General features: G+C 36.4%; 3 protein-coding genes across 3 annotated transcripts in view; 2 read left to right on the forward strand and 1 right to left on the reverse strand.

Moving 5' to 3' along the window:
* The window catches only part of skib (v-ski avian sarcoma viral oncogene homolog b), a 35,094-nt gene extending 29,991 nt beyond the window's left edge, over positions 1 to 5,103 (forward strand). Inside the window, exons 2-7 of the mRNA XM_042734092.1 lie at positions 188 to 301; positions 851 to 942; positions 1,057 to 1,337; positions 1,469 to 1,740; positions 2,753 to 2,983; positions 3,170 to 5,103. Of these exons, the coding sequence (XP_042590026.1) occupies positions 188 to 301; positions 851 to 942; positions 1,057 to 1,337; positions 1,469 to 1,740; positions 2,753 to 2,983; positions 3,170 to 3,391 (1,212 nt within the window). The 3' untranslated portion in view covers positions 3,392 to 5,103. The remainder of the gene's footprint in view (positions 1 to 187; positions 302 to 850; positions 943 to 1,056; positions 1,338 to 1,468; positions 1,741 to 2,752; positions 2,984 to 3,169) is intronic.
* Positions 5,104 to 9,964: 4,861 nt separating this feature from the next.
* LOC109074757 (1-phosphatidylinositol 4,5-bisphosphate phosphodiesterase eta-2-like) lies at positions 9,965 to 16,836 on the forward strand. Its single transcript, XM_042733447.1, has 17 exons — positions 9,965 to 10,039; positions 10,154 to 10,247; positions 10,341 to 10,544; positions 10,712 to 10,832; positions 10,912 to 11,083; positions 11,177 to 11,284; positions 11,378 to 11,458; positions 11,564 to 11,667; positions 12,432 to 12,520; positions 12,648 to 12,833; positions 13,032 to 13,139; positions 13,248 to 13,372; positions 13,430 to 13,532; positions 14,029 to 14,175; positions 14,303 to 14,382; positions 15,001 to 16,183; positions 16,334 to 16,836. Exons 1-17 carry the CDS (start codon positions 9,965 to 9,967, stop codon positions 16,348 to 16,350), a joined length of 2,997 nt encoding a protein of 998 aa, XP_042589381.1. The 3' UTR covers positions 16,351 to 16,836.
* si:dkey-183j2.10 (probable glutamate receptor) lies at positions 16,651 to 24,152 on the reverse strand. The gene is made up of 10 exons (XM_042734096.1): positions 24,023 to 24,152; positions 23,488 to 23,560; positions 21,818 to 21,849; positions 21,511 to 21,690; positions 21,146 to 21,372; positions 20,901 to 20,998; positions 19,381 to 19,598; positions 19,058 to 19,277; positions 17,601 to 17,845; positions 16,651 to 17,411 (listed from the first exon to the last, which is right to left on the reverse strand). Exons 1-10 carry the CDS (start codon positions 24,023 to 24,025, stop codon positions 17,313 to 17,315), a joined length of 1,395 nt encoding a protein of 464 aa, XP_042590030.1. The 5' UTR covers positions 24,026 to 24,152; the 3' UTR covers positions 16,651 to 17,312.
* Positions 24,153 to 24,668: the final 516 nt, after the last annotated feature.

Below are 24,668 nucleotides of genomic sequence, written 5' to 3' on the forward strand. Positions count from 1 at the left end.
TGTTTGATTGTTATTTGTACTGATTCTAAATTTACCTTTGATTTATCTCAGTTATTTGCTGAAAGCTGTAAGTCGGTTTGACACCTACATGGTCAAAGCTGTACCTCGGTGCTGGTTTCTTGGCTTCACAGGGTGTTATTTCATCTCACAGAGTGTGTTTTCTTTTCCCTTCTTTTTTATTTTACAGGCTTACAGTCCCATTCCCTCCAAAAAGTCCAAACATGACCGCTCAAGATCCCCATCAATGGATAAAGAGAAGCAAGCTGATTGGCTACAGTCTCTGGCTGCATTTGCAAATAAGGTACATTTTACTGGCTTATTGTTTTCTTTATGAAATGCATTATCCAGATAGTAATAGTATTATTTGTCATTCATAATTGTGATTTCAAAGCTTTCATTTATTATTATGTTCATATTCAGTTTTATATATATATATATATATATATATATATATATATATATGTATATACATATATATTTATATATATATATTTTATATATATATATATATATAGGGCTATTTTATACCTGCAGAAAATTAATTTAATGAAAAGTCATCAAAGTTATTAGCATTGATTAGTATGGGTATTTTATCTTGTGGACATAGATATTAAAGTTAGAGATACTAATATTAAAAAAAAAAAATACACTAAAATAAATAAATCTAAAATCAGTATTTAAATGCCACTAGTGAATTCAGGCATCACAGCAATATAATGTACAGTATGAAAAATTAATATTTATTTTGAGATTTAAGATAAAGTGTATTATTGTTTTTAAAGATTAACTTTATTCTATCTTGCATCCCTAATGAAACCCTTTTATTTTTCTCTTCTTAGGATCTTAACAGCTCCAATTCAAGCAAAGACCTTCGGCCTTCAGGCCCTGGTCTCCCAGAGTTCCTTCTGCTGAGCGAGAAACACCTAGCCACACGTATGAGAGGTAAACTACTGATTAGCCATAAGTAATTCATGGATCATCTTCACTATGCAGTGCATTAATACATTTCCTTGATTGGGCCATGTAATTAACATTTCATTTTCTCCTGACATTCAGATTGCTTGCTAAAGGACAAGACAGCCTGGTAGTCCCAAATGTATCACTGCCCATTTCCACATTTAAAAATAATGAGCAGCCACCGCAACGTTTCTCTCAGCCCACCGAGAGCCACAACACAGGCAAGACAGAGAGCTCCGGGCCAAGAAAGAGGTGGCCCTCTGCAGAGAGACAATCACAGCCAGTGGCCAAGACCTCTCTGCCCACTCCAGTAGTCAGACACCGTGCCCTGGAGAATGAGGACTCGGACACAGAAATCGAGGTTGACAACTGTAGCAAAGGTAGGATGTCAAAAAGAGGATTAGCGGTTAAATACATCTATGGAAATCCTGTAAAAAATTATGGCTAATGGAAAAACATTCGCAATATATGGCAACTTTGATTTCACTGGTGTATTATTCTCTGATTCCAGTTCCTGCCTCCCATTCCTTGATGTCCCCTCCCTTTACCAATGGGGTGGGGGTGATGAACCTCAATTCTTACAGCACTGCAGAGGTGCACGATGAGAGGGTGAGACTGGGGGCGGCTCCTTACTCTGAGCTGGAAGTCCTCAAGCAGATGCTCTGCAGCGATCTTAACTCTAAGGAGGCTAGAGAGAAATTCCTCCAGGAGATCATCCGCATGCGAGTGAAGCAAGAGGAGAAATTAGCTGCTGCTCTGCAAGCCAAACGAAGCCTTCAGCAGGTACTTACGGTGAAGTCTGAAAATCTGGAATTCAAAAAATAATTGAAAGAATTTTATTCAAAAATGTTAATAAAAGAATGACTTAAAATAAAGGACAAAATATTTAAAGGGACAGTTCACCCAAAAATGAAAATTCTGTTATTAATAACTCACCCTCATGTCGTTCCAAACCTCTAAGATCTTTGTTCATTTTCGGAACACGATATTAAGATATTTTTTGATGAAAATCTGAGAGTTTTCTGACCCTCCATAGACAGCAACACAATTACCACGTTCAAGGCCCAAAAAGGTAGTAAGAACATGTGACATCATTGGGTCACCTGTAATTTTATGAGGCCAAGAGAATACTTTTTGTGCGCAAATAAAACAAAAATAATGGTTGAACCACTGATGTTATTGAATTTTGATGCGTTGCTGTCTGTGCAGGGTCAGAAAGCTCTCGGATTTCATTAAAAATATCTTTATTTGTGTTCCGAAGATAAACAAAGGTCTTATGGGTTTGGAACAACATGAGGGTGAGTAATTAATGACAGAATTTTCCTTTTTCTAAAATTTTAATTTAGAATAATTCCAAATATTTTACATTTAGAATATTCTGAGCCAGTGTTATTATTAACTAAAACAGAAAAATGGTAATAATTGTTTACAGTAATTGAAATAAAGCTGAAATAAAGTAAAATATGAATGCTCAATTCTCAAAAAAACTGAATGAAAATTACAAATGTTGCGTTGACCACTAACTGAAATAATATTCAGTTGATATACTAAATAATGAATTAAACTAAATGAAAGCCAAATTAATAAAAATGTAAAAAAAGGAAATTATAAAAATAAAAGCTCATTTGAAATAAGTAAATACTATAATAGTACATAAGTAATACTAAAATAACTCTTCTTAAAAGTTATCCACAATCAAATATGCACATTTGTGACACTGCCCTTGTAAATTGCTTTGTACAAAAGGTGTCAGATTCATGTGTTATCTTATAATAATATTGAATGTCTTCCGCAGGAGCTGGAGTTTGTCAGGGTTACTAAGAAGGGCCGACTGAGGGAGGCTATCGAGGCAAAGCGGAACCTGAGGAAGGAGATTGAGCGCCTCCGTGTGGAGTGTGAGAAGAAGGTGCGAGATGCCAACGAGTCCTGCGGCAGGCTGAAGAGGGAGCTGGACAGAGAGAGACAGCTCCGTGTGTGTGATAAGGGCTGTGAGGCAGGACGTCTGAGGGCCAAGTATTCCTCACAGGTGAGATTTGGCACATCCTCTTGGTATATTTTAACACAGCCAAGTACAGACGGTAAATGTACACTGTGTCCTGGCCTGTTTTAATGGCTGTTTTCGCTAGTGGTCTCACATTGATGATCCCATCGTATATAATAAAGTATAATGACAGCAAATAGAATCTTCAACTGCTCTTTTTCACTCTCTCAGATTGAAGATCTGCAGACAAAGCTCCAGCAAGCAGAAGTGGACCGTGAGCAGTTAAGAGAGGACCTGCTGAAGGAGCGGGATGCCCGGCAGAACCTGGAGAGGGTCGTCAAAGAGCTCCAGGAACAGCTGGGCCACAAAGCAGAGACGGAGGGACACTCCATTTCAAACACACAACCAACTGAGGGAGAGAAGAAAGAAATGAGAGATGAAGATGTATCGTAAACATTTCATGTGTTCAGTGTGTGGCTGTAGTTGAAGACTTTGATTTGAGGACGAGTAGAGGATGCCTCTAAAGCCAACACTTTCTTGAAAAAAGTACTGGAGCACAGGAGAATGATAATAAAAAACAAGCATTTTACAGTTTACCAAAACCAATGGAAACAGCAGCCGTGATTCATGAACTCAAGTAACTGGAAAGAAGTTTGCTCGCTCCTTGAGAGGAGGATGCTCGGAGACAATGGCATCACGTGTAACTGACTCTCCTTCAGTTAGCTTCTTTAAGCTAAGCTAAGGATTTTTTTTTTTTTTGTTATAAGCTATTTAAAATTTTTGCAAGATACTTGAATAATATTTGGGAAACGAACATGTTTTCTATTCACAATACGTTGACAGTAGCAGGTGAACAACCTGCTAGTGCCGCTGATACTCTGTAAACTAGAAAGTGTTACAAGCCAGAATTCAACATAGTACACAGGTGTTGTCACTACAATGTTCTGCTCGCTTTTATTTGACCTTTTTGTTCGCTGTTGTATTGAAATAGTTTGCATGAGCGACAGTGCTATGGTGCAGCAAAGCTTTATTATAAGCCTACATTCAAATGAGCTTTTTATCTTTGTATTTTTAATTACCATGTACTTAAAACCCTATAGCATTGACAACGATCAATATGGGCTGAATCCTATCCTCTGTCCTAAACTACAATATCAAGTATTATACTTTACTAATTAACAGTTTTTGCAGTCCAAACAAACATTACAGCACGTGGCATGATATTGATCACTTCATGCTTCTTGTTTGATGGTGAAATGAATGTTTTGTTTTTTTCGTTCAGAATCAGAATTGTGACAAACATCCGATTTTAGTCACTGGTTTTAGGGCTCATTTAATGTAAAAAAACAAAAACAAAAAAAGCTGTTAATGAAAATTACATTTCTACTTATATAGAAATTAAGGATATATATTTTTTTACTTTCTACCAAAAAAAAAAAAAAAAGATTTGCACTTTTAAGAGAAGATAGTTGTATTGTGTATCTGAAGCCCTGTTTTTTCAAATCTCAGACACTAAGTATTGAATAAAGAGGTTTTCATACATTTGTTACAGATGTGAATACCACTTAAACATAAAAACATGATGTAAATATGATAGCGTGCTTTACACTTCACTCTAAATGCTTTTGCTCCGAACCAATAGACTGTATGTATAAAAAAATGTAACACATAAATTTCAACTAGAGGGCATTTACTATATAAAATCCTTATGTAATATTAACAGAAAAACTAAGATCATTATATTTCTGAATAAATTCAGTCCCTTTGGAAATCACTTTATATAATTACCAAAGCAAAGTTTCCCATTCTGAGTTTGTGGTGGATGAATCAGAAATGTGACTGATGAACTGTAAAGAGTATTTGCTGAATTTCTAATGATCTTTTATCTCAGTTACCCCTGTCTTGAATAAACCTGCAGTAATACATATACTAACTTTTCCATATCTCTATTTATTCTGGGTACATTTTTACTTCCCCTTCGATATAACGAGATCCGTATGCTTGCCTATGTCATTTTATAACCTTTTGATGTTTTCATGGTCACACTAGAGATATGCATTGTGTTCAGGGTCTTGTCATAGTTTGGTTTTGATGTGGGTCATTTTCGTCACTTGTTTTAATGTTCCCCCCACGTATAATAACATCATTAAACAGAATCAATCATTCTTCTTGTGTTTCCTGATATTTTTTGCAGCACACAATATTAAGATTATATAAATTTAGGGCCACTGTAGAGGCTAGATTTGATAGCAGCATTTTTAAATGTAAAGATAAATGTATATAATGTGTGTGTACTACTGTGCAAACGTCTTAGGCCAAAAAATAGATTTTGGTTTGCACAAGGAGTCTGACAACAGCCAGTGCTCCACACAGAGATCTGATCTCACCAGCATCCAGTCTGTCTGGAATGATATGAAAAAAAACAGAAATCCAGAATAACTGGCAACATCTCCGAGATGCTTCAAGAAAGCTACCTGAAAAACTATGCGCAAAGCTGTTTTAAAAGCACACCAAATGTTGATTTGAATATATATGATAAAACAAAAAAGATGATGAAATCAGTAGGAATGTCATGTTTCCATGTTAACTGGCAATGTTTTTACTTTATTAGCATTATTTAATAGCATTATTATATATCATCCCCTATCCTTTTCCTCAAGTTGGCCAATGAGACATGAAAATCTCCAGTACGAGTAATGCCTTCACCTCATCCTGGATTAGAGATTTACTGATTGCTGACACGTGTGGCTCCTCTTCCCGCCCCAGTTCCTCGTAAACTTGCAACCACTGCACGCCGGTCCACAACAGCAGTCCAACTGAGAATATCTGAAGAAAACTCACTATCAATGGACCAGAGGGAGGGTCAATCACTAAAAGGATCAGTCAAACAGAGGTGCCAACGGGAATTAAATCATCTGTCCACATGCACATTGCTACCCTTGAGAAGTGTTGGCTCATCATTTCAGTAACTCCTCTCTCGCTGGTTGGAAGAAAGCTGACCTTATGGGTTACAGGACTAATACGGTGGGTGAGGGACATGACCAGAGGTCTACGTTATGACCACAAAAGAGTCCTGCAGTAATGAACACATCTCCAGGAATGGCACCATCATCTCCAGTCTTGTTTTCGCCATCTCTCACCAGGCAGCCCCCCAGTCCTGGGAGGAGGTCACCTTCACATTTCAGATCGCCCTCTCCTTCTATAATGACTTCACCTAAACTATGGCAGAAAGCTGCGATATCACGTTTGGCTGAGGAGTTCTTCTGGATAGGGGGAAGTATTGTTGTATCACCGAAATGGAGAATGGGCCAGATAGGTAAGAATTAAGACACCAAATCTCGTATTTGTTCTCTTTTTTCTTTTTTTTTCACTATAATTGATAAATGATCTAACTATGCTGGGTGTAATTCTGCAAATTTTTTCTGCAATTTTAAAATCTTATTGTTTCATCCTTTATTCAGTTTTATGTTTAGCGTAATTTTGTATGTTACTCACTTTTAAGTAAAATTAAAATAACTTGAGTTTTAATAATAAGGCAGTATCCCTTCTCACGAGGCATATGGACACAAACAATCCGCAGAGATTAGACTGACTAGCTGCGTCACATGATCCCTCTGTCCTTGATCTGCTCCTCCAAAGCAACTTTTTGAAAACATACCCTGACTTGACTGTTAAAAGTAATCTTTAGTGACTCCTGGTCCATTACCGTGTCATTCTGGCATATAAGCAAAAAGTTGAAGAAAAAAGTCGTTATAATAATATAGATTGCCTAGGCCTAATTTAAAGGCCACCAGTATATTATTGTCTGTACTATATTACCTTAAAACAGAAGTGGAAATGTTTTCTTTTGGAATTTTTTTTCTTTTCAATAAAAATACCACCAAATTATCTCATTAACATCTCATTATGTCGCTGTAAGAGTTTGCATAATTTTAGTACCGTTTCCATGATGCATGCCAGCAGACAGAACACACCCGTATGGACCTGTGTGTGCGGGACACAGCTGTGTAATCTGACTGAGAATGTACTTGATACATCTGCTTGAACAATTAAACTCTGGCATTCAAAGGATTTTCTTAAAGGTGCACTCAATAAAAACCCTTATTGTGCCTATTGTAATAATGTTGTCTCTGGTATTTCTGGTCTGTGAGCGTCTACGTGGCTTTGGATGGCGATTGCAGGGAGGGTGGGACGTTCTAATGTGTGAAAAGTAGTTTTATCAGTAGGCATTATTCATAATCAACCAACTGTAGCGGGTGAGAAGGTTGGATCTACAGAGATGGTTAAAGCGATACACATACGCGTACCGTGCATACAGTGTGTGCATTTAGAAATTTAGGCCATTTAGAAATCCCAGCCAGGAAATGTCCGGGATAGTTATAATAGTAGGTTGTTTATCACGAGCAGCCAAATATTTAATAATAAAATAGTCCTCATTTGCTTTTGCAGTGGAGAGATGCATTTGCAGCATGCAGACCGGATCTCAAATGATTAAACTGAGAGGAAAATCCAAGGCTCTGGTGCGCCTCTTTTATCTAGATGAGCACAAGTCCTGCATCCGCTGGAGGCCCTCCAGAAAACATGAAAGAGCTAAAAGTGAGTCACACAGAAACCTGCTTGTTCTGCTGAGACACATCAACATGTGCTTGTTATTTTCAACACGCCATTAAATCACGTCACATGCGCAATTTGCTGTTCGTGACGTGTTTTTTCTTTTGAAAGAGGAGATAATGAAAGAATAACCCAGTGCCTTTGCTAGGACTTGATGTCTTACAATCAAACAATGAGTCAAGAAACAGATGTTGAAAATAATGGCTGATATTACATCTGGTTAATTTGTCATCCTCTAAATGAAAGGTCAAGTTGAGTATTGCAGTAAGTCTGCTCTGTACTATGTATCTGGGTATTCTAAGCATACATAGAATTAATATAGAGTGCACACAGACTACACACTATACACTGAAGCAGTAATGAGAATAAAAAGATAGCATGCTATTTGAGCATAGTCCTCGATTGGCTACTTTTTTGTTCTTGAGAGCAAATGATTCTTGAATCAGAATTTTTGCTCCATTTTCCTGGAAGAGAAAGATTATACATTTTAAATGAATATGTTTGATAAAAGTTAGTTTTTATCAAACAAGAGCTCTGCACTGCTTATTCCCATTCTTGTTTTATTCAGTCACTATAGACTCCATCCATGAGGTCTGTGAGGGGATGCGAACTGAGGTCTTCAGGCGATTTGCCAACAATAACGTTGATCCAAACTGCTGCTTCAGTATTTACCAGGGAGACCACGTGGAATCTCTTGACTTGGTGTCCACAAATGGAGAAGAGGCACGGACCTGGATTACTGGCCTTAAATACCTGCTGGCAGGCATCAGTGACGAGGACAGTCTGGCAAAAAGGCAACGGACACGAGATCAATATCCTTTTAATTGTGTCCACTTATGGTCTGAATCCACCCATAGCCCCCAATGTGGCCCATTTTAGTTTGTTCAAATTGTTACGTATTCTGTGTGAGAGTGGATGTTTCCTTACATCTTGTTGCAAATGGTTGAGACAGACCTTTTCAGAAGCAGACAAAAATGGAGATGGAAATCTAAGCATTGGAGAGGTTTTACAGCTGCTCCACAAGCTCAGTGTGAACCTTCCAAAGCAGAAAGTCAGAGAAATGTTCCAGGTACATTATATCTTGTCAACATTGGTTGTATGTGCAGAGGTCTGGTCCAAAATTAAAGGAGAGAAAAGTTCATAATCAAAAATACATACCACATTGTATTATTTTGGGGAGTCGTCAACCACAATTAAAATCACATTTTCAGTAATATTACCGGAGCTGGTTTAAAAATAAATTGTGTAGCTTCACCATTGTTTTCCGAGAGAATAATAAAAAATCTTTTTGTCAAAGGATACAATATCTCTAAGGCTGCATTTGTTTGATCAAAAATACAGAAAGACAGTAATATTGTGAAATATTATTACAATTGAAAATAACTTTTCTTTTTGAATGTATTTTAAAATTGTAATGTATTTCTGTGATGAAAAAAGTTGAATTTACAGCAGGCATTACTCCAGTCTTCAGTGTCACATGATCCTTATGTATTAATTTTATTAAATTTCTTATTATTATCAATGTTGAAAACTGTTGTGCTGCCTAATGTTTTAATGGAAACCATGACATTTTTTCAGGATTCTTTGAATAGAAAGTTCAATAGAACAGCATTTATTTGAAACAGAAATCTTTTGTAACATTAGAAATATCTTTACTGTCACTTTTCATCAATTTAATGCAACTTTGCTAAATAAAGGCTTATTATTATTATTAAATGTTATTGACCCCAAACTTCTGAACAGTAGTGTAGGCCTTTAAATGTAAGTTCAGTTCAAACAACCAAGCAAATCAAATTCTCCTAGCTAGTGTTTTTCACAAGTCTAATTCTACTATTTCTGTATGGTTGGCGTAAAAGTTTCCTATAAATATCATCATTGCCACATTATATTGGTTTAAAACATGTCCACATTGCTATGAGCAAAGATGCAGATAACGACACTCAGTGAGCAACATATGGTTTACTTTGAACAGATGGCGTTGTCTGAAACTGATGGAGGTCTTAACTCTAGAGCCTCTGATCCTTAATGGAGACATATATTTCTACTGCAACCAATACCATAACACTACTTTCACTAAAAGTACAAACAGTGCTGTCTAAAATATCTCTTTCTAATTTATAGACTTGAATTAAAATAAAATAAATGTAATAAATAATTGTGTAATTGCCTGCAGTCTCCACCAAAACCAATGACAATTAATGTTTGTCTTTTAACCACTGCCCCAAGACATGCACATTGTATTATATTTCTATATTAAATATTTGTAAGATTACGTTTTACACATTTTTTCATTTCAAAGAAAACCCTGTGCATTCACAGGAGGCTGACACTGATGAAAACCAGGGGTCGTTGACATTTGAGGAATTCTGTACCTTTTACAAGCTGATCTCAACACGCAGAGATCTTTACTTACTAATGATCACCTACAGCAACCACAAAGAGCACATGGACCTGAACGACCTCCAGCGCTTCTTGGAAAATGAGCAAAAGGCTGGTGTGATTCATTTTCCACATTTTTAACAAAGTTATTTGTTAAATATGCTGCTCTTTTGATGGACATGCACCATCTTATTTGAAAGTGGTATATATGCTCTCTTTTCCTAGATGGTAAATGTGACCAAAGAATACTGCAAGATGATCATCAACCAGTTTGAGCCATGTTCTGAAAACCAAACACGTATGGTGCTGGGTATTGATGGTGAGAGACTCTTTCTTTGCTTCATCTTTTAATCTGGTTATATCATACATTTATTGTATCGTTGGATGTTTACAACATTTATCTCACTTTCAGGTTTCACCAACTACATGCGAAGTCCTGCAGGGGATGTCTTCAACCCGGAACACTATCAAGTAAACCAGGACATGACACAACCGCTGACGAATTACTATATCGCATCGTCTCACAACACTTACCTGACCGGAGATCAGCTGCTGTCTCAGTCTCGGGTTGATATGTATGCGTATGTGCTTCAGGCAGGCTGTCGCTGTGTGGAAGGTAGAAATACTTCTCTCAACCTAAAAGCTTGTTGTCAACATGCTGTAGATCAAAGCGGATGCCTTTTTGGATAAAGTATTGGTCAAAGTAAAATACATTTTAATGGGGTGTTTACAGACATTAAACAAAATATGTTATCATTCAAATGACTTTCTCTGCCTCTCCAGTTGACTGCTGGGATGGTCCTGATGGAGAACCGATTGTGCATCATGGTTACACACTTACCTCAAAAATCCTGTTTAAAGATGTTGTTGAGACAATCAACAAATATGCATTTGCCAAAACTCAGTAAGTGATATGTTATTTTTTGTAAATAATAAAAATAATAAATAATTAAAATGAATTTAACTAATTCTTCCACTATCAGATATCCAGTGATCCTTTCTATAGAGAACCACTGCACTGTGCCTCAGCAGAAGAAAATGGCTCAGCACCTCATGGAAGTGCTACAGGACAAGCTGGACCTGTCAAATATAAATGTGAACGAGTCGAGACGTCTGCCATCACCAGAGCTTTTAAAAGGGAAAGTGCTTGTCAAGGTGAGGTAATATATTGTACTTGTTGGAAGTTGGAAGTAGATTTTTTTTTTGTGACTAAATCATGGAAAAACCTGACATTACGGTGCTTTCCAGGGAAAGAAGCTGCCAGCAAACATTGATGCTGATGCAGAGGAAGGAGATGTGTCTGATGAAGACAGCGGTGAAGAGGATGAGGAGGAAGAGGAGCAAATCAATGGAGATGTGAGATGCTTCTTCCTTTTTTTTACATTAGAATAATTGGGTTATTCCCCCCCTGGAGTGTTTAAGTAAAAACTGCTGTGTTCTGGATTACAGAGCACTGAAGGAGTACCAGGGATGGGCGATGAATCAAAGAAACGCTCACGGAGGTTGTTCATGGACAGCTTCAGCCGCAAGGTCTCCAAGGACTTTCCACTAGGCGTATTACATTTCCAGTAATTTAGGAAAAAGAATCTCACAAAAATCAGCATTATACTAGTGATATAATGTTCTGTGTTTCAGAAGAAAAACCGGATAAAGTTAAAAAAGAGGACCGTCCTGAGTGACTCCGACAATGAGCAGGAAATTCCAAGCAGTAATGATAAACAGGTTATCAACTATGGCAAGTGAGTATTTCAGGAGATACAGTTTGTTGTTGAATTTGCTGTTAATTGTAATTAAAAAAAAAAAGAAAAGAAAGAAATCAGATAAATGCACAGTAAAAACAAAGGTTGTCAGAAAGTCACAGAAAAAAAAAAGTTTTCAACGTTACAGGATGCCATTTTGGTGCTTGTATGTATTCATGACTATATTTTAATAGTTTAAACAATTTAAATCAAATGGAAAAGTATTTTAACCATAACAAATCATGTTAAAGTATTGTACAGCTTGTTACTTAATAAAATAAATAGCTAAAATAAAATAAATCTCAACTGTAATAAATGATATGAAAAACCTAAACTTATTTTATTTCAACTATAGTTGCCAAGGCGACATTTCTTCTTTTCAATTAGTTTATCTTGATGTATTATAAATAAAACTTAATGTAACTAAAACTGAAATAAGAAATAATGAAAACTATATATACATATTACAAAAAAAATGTAAATGACAAAAACAAATTACCAAAACCAACTAAAATTAAACTGAAACCAGAAAATATAAAAATAAAACAATTATAATAATATCTCAATTATACTAAAATTACTGTGATGATACTAATGATAACTAAAAACATAACTTGTACAGTAACATGAATTGTCTTATTAAAAAAAATTTCACTGTTGTATTTTACCATTCTTACAAATATTTTTACAGTGTGATACAATGTCTGATCTTAATCTTTCCAGTTTAATAATAGTTTGTGTTTTATGCTGATTTTTTTTTTCAGACGAAGGAAAACAAGGAGACTTTCCCGTGCCCTCTCTGATCTAGTCAAATACACAAAGTCAGTGCGAGTTCACGATATAGAAACTCAAGGTAAGACAAATGTAAATACAGTTTCAACCTCAAAAATATCCACATAAGTGATCTAGTCACTCCATGAGCACAAACTGTAGAAGTGTTCTTGATATATATGTCTAAATAAACTGCATGTGTGTTGCAGCATACATGTGCAGCTGGCAAGTGTCCTCCTTAAACGAAAGCTTAACTAACCAGATTCTGCAGCTAAAGCCTGCTCAGTTAGTTCGCTTTAATCAACGACAACTCTTACGAGTCTACTCTTCCAACTACCGTGTTGATTCTAGCAACTTCAATCCTCAGCCTTTTTGGAATGCAGGATGTCATTTAGGTATGAATTAGCTTTTTTCTTTAATTTATCATGAATAATTTCCTTTCTAATTATCATCAAAGCCTGTTGTTTTTCATTAATGATGAAATGCCAGCAACTTTGATTTGAACAGCAATGGATCCTTGCTGGCAAATGGTTTTTTTTAATGTATCACAGTTGTGCCGTGCATTTGTTTGAAATGTTGTTTCATCTTTCCAGTCGCTCTCAACTATCAAACAGAAGGCCGTATGCTACAGCTGAACAGGGCGAAATTTGCAGCGAATGGAAACTGCGGCTATGTGCTGAAGCCAAAATCCTTGTGTAAAGGTAGCTTGGTGCTTCTAGAGTGCACACAAAAAAGACATTTCTTTGATGCATTAAATGTATTATTTTCTTTGAAAGGCACTTTTCACCACACAAAATGATTGTCCTCAGGTGCCTTTAATCCTATGCTGGAAGACCCTTTGCCAGGACACAGGAAATCTCAGCTAGTGCTCAAAATAATTAGTGGCCAGCAGCTACCAAAGCCAAAAGACTCCATGTTAGGAGACAGAGGAGAGGTGAGATCACTCATACTGAAATTAAAGTAAAGGATAAAATGTTACAAGCTGTCTAAGATTAAATGTTTGTTGTCGATCATAGATCCCTTTGTGGAAGTGGAGATTATTGGATTGCCTATCAACTGCAATAAGCAGCAGACAAGAGTAGTAGATGACAACGGTAAGTGCAGAACTGAATTGTTCAAACAGGCAAAACTTGGCAGTAGAACCTATAAGGGTTAGTTGGTGTTTCAAATGGGGTTTTTTTTAGTGGCTGACTGATGGCAACAGTATGTGATAATAATAAAATAAAAATGTGTTTTGTCATTATTTTTCAGACATAAACAGTCTTTGAGTGTTGTGCGATGTCTTCTAGATTTTCTTTTCACGTATCTTTTCCATTGTGTTTAAAAGCAAGTCGTGTTTCCTGCATATGAGATGAACACATGATGTCAGTTTCTCACACAAAGGACTTGTTTTCTTTTTAATGAGTCAGGCAAAAAGATTCATGAGTAATGGTTCATTTTGCAATGAATGAGACAAAATCATGTGATTTGACTGAACTGCAAATCATTTTTTTCATTATGTAACATTTAAATATATAGCTTACATAAAACGAATGATTGGTATAGGTCAGCTAAATGTAAACCGTTTCCCATGATTTGCCCATGTAACAGGTTTTAACCCCATGTGGGAGGAGACACTCGTGTTTACTCTGCACATGCCTCAGATTGCCTTAGTACGCTTTATGGTTTGGGACCATGATCCAATTGGACGAGACTTTATTGGACAGAGAACCATAGCATTTAAAAGCATGATGCCAGGTGAATTACATGACAGTCAGTGACATTATTGGACAGAGAATGCTGTATATATTTTTGAAACATTTGCTGTATCCATTTTTGTCAATAATTTGGTCAGCCAGAATTACATTATTTCCATGTTCCTCAGGCTATCGACATGTTTATTTAGAAGGTATGGAAGAAGCATCTATCTTTGTGCATGTTGCCATTAATGACATCACAGGAAAAGTAACTTTTTATTACATTTCTTTTCTCTTTTGCATAAATGTGTCTACTGAAATTTTGACTGTTGTTGAAGGGGAAGTTCACTTCCAGAATGAAAATTTCCTGATCATTTACTCACCCCATGTCATCCAAGATGTTCATGTCTTTCTTTCTTCAGTCGCAAATAAATTAAGGTTTTTGAGGAAAACATTCCAGGATTTTTCTCCATATAGTGGACTTTGATCGGTTGAAGGTCCAAATTGCAGTTTTAATGCAGCTTCAAAGGGCTTTACACAATCCCAGCTTATGAATAAGAGTCTTATCAAGGGAAATGATTGGTCTTTTTCTTAAAAAAAAAAAAATGTTAAACTTTTTACACTGCAAAAAAAAAAATATATTTTTCGTCCTTTTTTCCAGCCAAAATATCTAAAAATTCTTAAATCAACTCCAACTGAAGTCCACTATATGGAGAAAAATCCTGGAATGTTTACCTCAAAACCCATAATTTCTTTTCAACTGAAGAAAGACATGAACATCTTGGATGACACGAGGATGAGTAAATAATCAGGAACTTTTCATTCTGGAAGTGAACTTCTGTTAATTACCATTTTAACATTATGAAATTGTTTTGCTGACCACCAGGTCAAATCAAGCAACGCAGTAAAGCAGCTAATCCAGAAAAACCTTATGCAGACCTCTGAAGATGGCACAAGGACATCCTTTGGCCCGAACTTCCTGCAGAAAGGAGCTGGAAAGAACCAAGCAAAAGTGGCGAAGGGGTCAGCTGACTGCTACACCAAAAAAGAGGCCTTTCTAAACAGACGTTACAGTGATGACGTGAGCTCAAAGGACAGCAGGAGCACCTCACAATCTGCATCTTTGCTCAGAGGAGCTCAAAGTGAACTTAGAAGGGCCCATAAGGTCTGTTTTCAGGAGCCGGAAGGATCTCACGAGGCACGACAGCACCGCCTGTCCTTCATCACATGCTCTGGTGGAGCAGGAGTGGCTATAGACTACACCAACTTAGCATTTGATTCAAAAGACAATTCAGATTTGGACATTCAGACTTCTGTGGTTCAATCACACCTTGAGGAAACCAAAGAGCAGACTGTTTCAAAACGAAATAAACAGGAGTGTGAGACTACAAACTTAGCGATTACTAAGATAAATATACTGAATAATCAGTCCTTGTCGAAGCAGATCTCAGGTGTTAAATCTGAGGATTCAGAGAAGGAACCTGAGATGTACGAACCTCAAGAGAGTCAGAAAATTCAGTCAGAACCTACACAAGAGTGTGAACCCTTAAATTTCCATCCAATACCTGATGGAGTACTAGATCCTTTCAGTGGAACATTAAACACCAGAACTGTGTTGCTCAGAGATAAATTTGGACGTTCTTTAGATGGTAAGCTTAACCCTCTGTCAATCCCTGCAACCCCTGCGCTGAGCAGACGCGTGAATTACACAGACATACCGTCTCCCAAAGATTCACCATTTAAAGGACGTAGATCACAAAGCGTCCCGAGACACCGTCCGCCCTCGCCACCAAACACACCCCATCACGTTAGGAAAGACTTTCTCAACCAGCACCCTCTCCCTCAGTGCAGTTACTCTGCAGCAAAAAACTCTCTTTATAATAATCACAACCTCACTGCGAGTGAATCAAGCAGCCTAAGTAGTTTGGACAGCCTTGACCTGAGTACTCTGCCGTCCCGTTTCCCTGACAACCAGCAGCAGACAATGGGCACACTGCAGAGGGAAATGAATGCTCTGTTTGAGCAGAAAATGTGTGAGATTCGCTGCCATTCGCCACTGTTTTTCAGAGGTAAGTCATAAAAGTGTTTTTTCTAAATGATTAATTATGTTAAATTAATGCTATTTTCATGCCGGTTGAGTAAAACAAAAACACTTTTTATTTGAGCTTACAAGAGATCTCAATGTTAATTTTTGGTGGGGTTTTAATCTTTTTTTTTAGATTCTTCAACACTGTAGAAAAAAAAACATGCATGTGAAACCTAAGAAGAAACAGAAATAAAATTCCACACTGCAATTACGGGTATGGACAGATGCTGCACAAAGAAAAGCAATTACATAAATACATATTTGTATTTTGTACAAGTATTATCTTGATTAAGTCTTACTCGTCAACTCGTGCCATCTGGACTCATAATTCATTATTTTTTTCTAAAAGGAGCCTGGAATGTTACATTTGGACTTTTGCGTTTGGAAGCTGCAATTCAGAATTAAAAACTAAACAAATGTTTCTCATGTTTGTTAAAAATGCAGTCACACTTTGGTGTTAGATCAAGTTTATTAATTCATTAATATACATGGTGCCAGAATGCATACCTCTTTTGTGACACTAAGATTTTTTTTATTTTTTTTATTTAACATAATTTTATGTATGTTTCCTATGTTTGAATTACAAAACAACTGTAATATGTTACTTGTAATTTTTACTTTTCACAGACATTTTCCTTGCATTTCTGACTTTATTACAAACATTTCCTCTGATGTACAGAATTTAACAAACATAAAATCAGATTTACTCTTTGTTCAGTTGTCTCCAATCTTTGTCATTCATTCGCAAAATAGTTCACATTTAACATTTTTGACTCATAATGCTGGTCTAAAAATCTCTGTTTCTATATTGTTTCAAGATTGATCTAATACAATGAACTGCATGAGATTTGCTGCAAGATGTAAGTTAAAAGGAGTCTCATTGCATCTTCACTGAACAGACAGACAGCTTGATTTAAATGTAAAAAGAAAAAAATAAGATTATGTATTTAAATCTCTGCAGTTTTAGTACAGCTTATCTAAATCAGTTAAAAATATAAGATGTTAAAAAATATAATTTTCTAACTTGAGAAATAGTAATAATACCTAGCACCAGATAATGTACAAACCTAATAATGTAAGACTTGCATATTACATCAGTGTTGTTGAGAATTTTATGCCTTGTTTTTGTCTGAGGTTTCCTGGCCTCCCTTTGTGTCGGTCATTCTCAAACGCTGGCTCAGCTCCCGAGTCAAAACTGCACAGCAGGATTTCTGTATTGATGAAAACAAATTTATTTTCACCGACGTATTATAATGAACAAAAACACATTGAAATGTGCTACAGTACCGCTGAAATCTGTGCTTAAATTTAACAGCAATGAAAAACTGTAAATTTTCTTCCTGGTGTGGTAGTTCATTGACATGTCTGTGTTTGTGTGTGTTTATATTGGCATTACTTGCCTTCTGCTCCCCTGCAGTGCTGCGAGACTTTGAGGTGAGTTCAAACAAGGAGAGCAGCACTCCAATCGCAAGGCCTATAGCCAGAACCAGGAAGATGCCCTTCATGCTATGGGCCCTCAGAGACGAGCCTTTGGCACTATCCGGTATACAGCTGCTGGCCCACCACTTAGTGCGCAGGTACGCCAACTCCCCTGCCTCACTCAGCTGCAGGATAGCCACGCTCAGGTTCTTCAGCATTTGAGATCCTGTTCCAAAAATACTGTGGCATTAAAACCATTCACTGCAGATTGAACGGCAGCAACGGCAACATGTCTTGTGTCTCTCTTTGAAAAAATAATACGACCAAAAGTATTTTTAGGTAAATTTTAAAGCAATAGTTCATGCAAAAATTAACATTTGAAGTATCACATCAAAAAGAAAATAAATAAATAAATTACGCTGGCTTGAGGTACTTTTTTACTTTTTTGAAAAAGGGATAATGTGAATAATGGGAGATTGAAATGCATTTTGCATATAAATTCCTCCACGCGCATCAAAAAAGTCATCTGACTTTGATGTTATGGGATTGCATAACCTGACTAACCAGTGGAACGATCTCGTTGCACAGCATTTGAAATGTTATGACCATTCTTAAATGCCCAAGCAAAGTATGTCGTCAACGTATTTCTGTATAATTGCCTCCCAGAGCTGCCTTACATGACTGCATTCCCAAACAGCAGGCTCTGAAAGCTATGACTCTATTTATTGTGTTTCATCTGCTCGCTCTGAAGAGCAAGTCATTTATTATATATCAAAATTATCTCCTACTTAGTGATATTTAGTGCCGGTTTATCAGGAAGTGACTAATTTGTTCTCTTTGACTGGTTTGAAACAGTGCTTATTCGCAAATGTTTTATGCGATATTCCAGTTTTGCGATGTTCAAGTTAAATTCCCAGCTTTAGAGGGAAACCCAGCTATAGATGAGTTTGTTTCTTCATAAAAAACAGATCTGGAGAAAATCTGCTCACCAATGGAGCCTCTGCAGTGAATGGGTGCCGTCAGAATGAGATGTGTGGATTACTTGTGATTGTGATGTTTTTATCAGCTGTTTGGACTCTCATTCTGATGGCACCCATTCACTGCAGAGGATCCATTTGGTGAGCAAGAGATGTAATACAAAAATTTTTTTTCCAAATCTGCTTTGCAGAAATAAACTCATCTTTGATGGCCTGGGGATGAATACATTTTCATATTTTTTGAAAAAAACTCCTTTGAACAACAACAACATAACTTTCAAATTTCACTCAGAAAATGTAGTAAATTTCAAACATAACTAAACATGAGATCTTGTGAGAGAGGAAAAACTAAGACTAGTATTTTCTATTAAAACATACTCCAATAATCTTTATTTACAGCTTTGGAAAATAATTTTTACAGTGTACATCCATTTAAAACTGCATAAATATGTTTGTCTCACCAAGAGGAGTTACAATGCTGTAACCTCTCATCCCGATGACCTCATGCGCCCGGACCAGTTCACAATGGCGTGCCACAGCCAAGTCCAAGGACACCGATTCTCCAATAAAAGCATAGTTTCCTTCCTTTGCTCTCTGGACACCCTCATCCATGGAGGACACAAAACTCTTTCTCCGCTCCATGTGCTCATAGATACGACGGTAAGATGGGTTATTTGAGTTCTGTGCAAAAAGAAAATACGTTAGGAAATCTTTTCTGTACCATCTGGTAGGAATGAATTTGAGTAATCGGAAAAATGTGATGAAATAATTCATGTGATCAGACCTTAAAGAAGGCAAGAGTGGAGGAGCTGGCAAGTGTTCCATATTCTATTACATCCTGGTTAGCCAAGTCCTCAAAACCTTTAATCATGAGGGGTGCAGAGTCAGGCCCCTGAGAGGAACTGAGGCTAGAAAAATAACAGGCCAGGAGCACCACGGCAAACAACCACCAGGTACAACTGATAACCCTTCCTGACACAGCTTTAGGGTGAGGGCCTGCACCTGCAGAGAGCAAAACAAATGAGAGGAAAAGACGTTATCCTTCCATTATCAACGGCTGAAAAGTAGTTTAGATAGAAAAATAGCTGCAGGCAGCAATAAAGGGCCAAGCACCCCAGTGAACTATACCTTATAATGCTGACTATACAGTATGTGGAAAATACATTGTAGGGCTACATATTCCTGTTTTTTAAAGGATATAAGTATATTATTGCTTATATATTTTGATAAGTAGGAGGTGCAAGGGTTAAAATTTTGCAGACTCTGTAAGGGCATGGCAGCGATGAGATTTTCCAAGTTTTGTTTTTATATACCAAAGCACCTCTAAGACAGAGCTCCGCTTCCTGTTTGGCATCTTCGCCAGAAAATTGGTGCGCTACTTTCACTTTTTTATTGCCATCTTTTTTTAAATGCTGCTGCTGCTTTAGTAGCTGGTCTGTTTACTGTTTATGGACAACAGTATCGTAAACTAAAGCCATTAAAATATTTAACTTAAAACTACTAAATATTATATTATTTAATTTTTAAATTTAGAACACATTCATTAGAACACACTAAATGAAAATTACAGATGGTGCCTTGGCAACTAGCTAAAATAGAGTAAATTTAAACTGGGAATAATAATAACTAAAACTGAACTAAAACTAAAACAAGTAATAAAATAAATTAAACCTAAATATATAAATAATATAAGTCATATAAAATAAACTATATATAAAAAAGGTCTGGAAAACTGAAATAAAGCTGAAATAATATAAATATTAGATTTAAAGCTGAAGTTTAAGCTGAAGCATCTGCAAATAAAAATGACTTAAACCTAAATAGTATTATTAAAAAAAGAAAAGAAAAATGATAAAAGCAAATAACTAAATGAAAATTGACTAAATAAAAACAACTGCTAATTCATAATATTAACAAAAACTATATAAATACTACTAGAATAAAACTGATAGACCTGGCATAAACATGAAAATCAACTCGACCACCAATATAAATCATTATTGTAGGAAAGACTTCCATAGTGCACTATTAAGGTTCTGCAGAACAATTATTAAAACTAAAAAAAAAAATTCCAGTAAGTGATTATTGTGAGGCTTGATATGAAATAAATTTGGTGAAGATTCCACAGATATTGTAAAATGTGTAGCAAAAAAAGATCAAATTGGCCATAAGGGATATGGCTGACAGTGGACAGATGATGAAATATATCCTGCATCCGAAGGGTGAAGACTTGGCTTTTCAGTGCATGACCACTAAATACTACCATTACATTCATACAATTAAACATGATTCATACATGATTACCTTGCAGGCTTAGGGCTCCCGCAGCGTACCACAAACTGTGGAGGAGAGTGAAGTGATTTGGCTCTGTCTCAGGCTGACTCCATTCACATGGACTCAACCTTGACATAAAAAGACAAACATAGAATTGAGTTTCAGAATCCTATTCAGAAACCATCCTGGACAACAGTTTTACAGCTATACTAATAAAATGTTTTGTGCAGTAGATAAGTTCTATGTGTCTGTGGTGTTCTCCTCCTTTCTCTGACCTTCCTACAATGCAGATGCAGACTGCAGTCACAAAGTATGCAATCAGGATGCCGAACCAGGTCTCCCCAGAGAAGGGGGAGAGGAAGTCAAAAAACCCGGCCTCCTCAGAAACGATATCTTTGCGGAGGAGGATACTGATTCCGGTCTGCATGTAAGGTTTTGTCATTCCCACTGCCTTCTCACGGGCAGCAGTGAGAGTGAGGGGAGCCACGGCCAGATCAGCTTCCTGTGAACAAAATACATGGAAGGTTTAGGAAGGATTAATATCATCAAGATGATTTCTTTGCTATGCTGGTTTTCAGTTTATATGCATCAGTACAGTACCAGTACTTCTGTGTATTTTTCTGTAAAATTCATCACATACCCCTCTAACAACCTCCCCGATCATTCCGTTCCAGTTTCCACTTTCATCCTGCCGGCCATACGCTCCATCCTTCACCAGGTGAACCTTGTATTTGAAACCCAGTTTCTTAGCCAGCTCAGTGAGCAGATCCATACAGTAGCCTTCCAACTGCGAGCCCTTGCTCATTGTGTAGGGGTCTTGCTGAAATCCAAAATTAATATGATGTGTATAATACATGATTAATACAATGAAATAACTGTTATTATAAATAATGTGAAAATACATAACAACATAATTTTTTATTATTTTTAACTTATTTTAATATTACCTTGATGGTGGTAACTATCAGTTCTTGCCTTGCTGAAATGGAAACATTATTAATATAATTAATTTATTATAAATACAAATACATTTATATACACTATCGCTCAAAAGTGTGGAGTTGGTGGAGATTTTTTTAAAAGAAGTCTCTTATGTGCTTAACAAAGCTGCATTTATTTGATCAAAAATACAGTAAAACAGTATATTGTGTCAATTGTATTATTACAATTTAAAATAACTGTTTTCTGTTTTAATATATTTTAAATTCTAATTAATTCATGTTGGCAAAGTTGAATTTTCAGCAGCCATTACTTCAGTCTTCAGTGTCACATGATCCTTCAGAAATATGAAATAATATTCTTAATAGCTGATTTGCAGCTCAATAAACATTGTTCTAATTATCAGTTGTGCTATTTTTTTTTTGTGGAAACCATGAATAGAAAGTTAAATCTTTAATGCATCCTTTCAGAATTCAACTATTCATTTCTTTAAAAAAGGAAAACCATCTTACTGAACCCAAACTTTTGTGTAGATAATATAAGAATTTCATCACAGAACCCTGTTCATAACATAAATAAATTGGAAGGGATTGAAGTCGATAAACAAAACAGAGTCCTACTGAGTAAACACATTTGAAAACCTCAGATCTGTTCAAGCGTGTGTTTGTTCAAAAGTGACCTCGAGTTGACATAGAAAGACATAGCCAAGATTTCACTGGCTCCTCTATTGATCTGCCAAATCAGTCCTCTGGCTGGGAGTCTCACTTCCTGCTGCATTTGTGTCACAAATAGCTCCATCTTAAATTAGCCAGAGTCATCAGAGAAGCTTTTGTCAGGCAGCCCCATCCTCACTCAGTCTGCGAATCTCGGGGAGATAATGATGAGTGAATGGCCCGGCTGCGTTTGATGCTCTCTTAGGCAGTTTCCGGAGCCCACAAAGTTTGGCTGCATTTTCTACTTTCTCAGAAATGAGAGACAACAATCTCATTGCAGGGCTGAACTGTGACTAATTGGAGTTACTGTTTTCTGTCACTTGATCACGAAGGCTTGGTAAGAGCAGTCAAAGAGTATCTGAAGCTAAAGTTGAGCGAGGCCCTCGGGACTCCATCAACACCATAGAGTGATGTTGACACTCATCAGCTCCTCCTATTGAATTTATGACAGACTCAGAGGGCCCTCGACGTGCTGTCATAGCTTGGCATGTCTTAAACACTGTTCTGCTTGTTCAAGGCTTTGAATTGATTCATAACCGTTTTCGAAGGGGGTTTCAGCTGGCTGACTTCCTCTCTGTCAGAATGGGGTATGAAGTGTGCCAAGCAGGATGTGGTCACAATCTTTGATGATGTGCCCAGCTGACTGTTCAGCCATTTATCATATGACAGGTCTGTGAAATTCAAGAACTTCATGCGGCGAGGACAAGACGAGTTGGCACATCATCGTAGCCGCTGTTTATGAAATTACACGAGATGCCATAAAAGTAACCAATGACTCTATTGTATTTTTTTTTTTCAGAAATAGAACTGATTCTAAGTATACAGGAAATAATTTAATGTGCTTCTGTGTGATGCCATTACATTATAACAATTTCACATGAGACAAAAACATAGTAACTGCAGAACGGAAGAATATTTAACTTTTACATTATATATCCATATGTATCAATAAACTTTGGTAATACCTGCTATGCAGATCTCTGACCCCAGCAGCAATACTATGCATAACGAGACAATTCCCATGTTGCTGATCCTGACCTGCAAGAAAAACACACAATCTGGCTGTTTACATATTAACACATTTAAAAACATTTATATATTCAAATATACATATAATATTTTTATTTGATAACTTTTTTTTTTTTGCAGTATATGCTATGTAGTCTATTTTATTACAATTATTAATACTAGATAGCCGTCTCTTCCTATAGGCTTAGTATTAATACACATAATAAGTGGTCTGCATGTGTCTTTTAAATTCTATTTATATAGTATATATAAATATTTTAATATAAAAATGTTTTACAAAGTAAAATATGTATATATGAAATGTAAAAGAAATGTAAAAAACACATTTTATATGACTTCTTAATATTTTGTTGAGGTTTATGACCATAATAATACATTTTCAGAGCTTCCAGCGTACTTCAAATCAAACAGACATTAATGACTTTCTAAGGATCCATCAATCAAACAGCATCCTCCCAGTCTCACACTTACCATGATGTCTGCGGTGAAATTCCACTGTGCTGGGGCAGCACTGACACTGACGCTGATCAAGACAGTGGTGTGCTTTACAATAATGAATTAGAGGGTTCCCACTGAAGGCTTGGGAAAAGCCAATGAGTTTTGGTGGGTGGAGAAAGTCATCCAAACACTTAGAATGAAATGGGGGTTGATAGAATATTCTAGAGCTGAAAGAATTATAAATATAATATACTTCCCGAATATGTTAGATACGATATTGAAAATACATGAAAATTTGATTTTAACATTTGTTACCCTGGACCACAAAACCAGTCATAAGGGTTTTTTTTTTTCTTTTTTTTTTTTAATTGAGATTTATACATAATCTGAAAGCTGAATAAATAAGGATAGGACAATATTTGTCCGAGATACAACTATTTGAAAATCTGGAATCGGAGGGTGCAAAAAAAGCAAAATATTTAGAAAATCACCTTTAAAGTTGCCTAAATTAAGTTCTTAGCAATGCATATTCCTAATCAAAAATTAAGTTTTGATATATTTACAGTAAATTTACAAAATATCTTCGTTGGAACATGATCTTTACTTAATATCTTAATGATTTTTGGCATATGACTTATGACTGATTTTGTGGTCCAGGGTCACATTTGTGTCCAATTTC

The sequence above is a fragment of the Cyprinus carpio genome, chromosome B11 (assembly GCF_018340385.1).
Source record: "Cyprinus carpio isolate SPL01 chromosome B11, ASM1834038v1, whole genome shotgun sequence".
Lineage (NCBI taxonomy): Eukaryota > Metazoa > Chordata > Actinopteri > Cypriniformes > Cyprinidae > Cyprinus > Cyprinus carpio.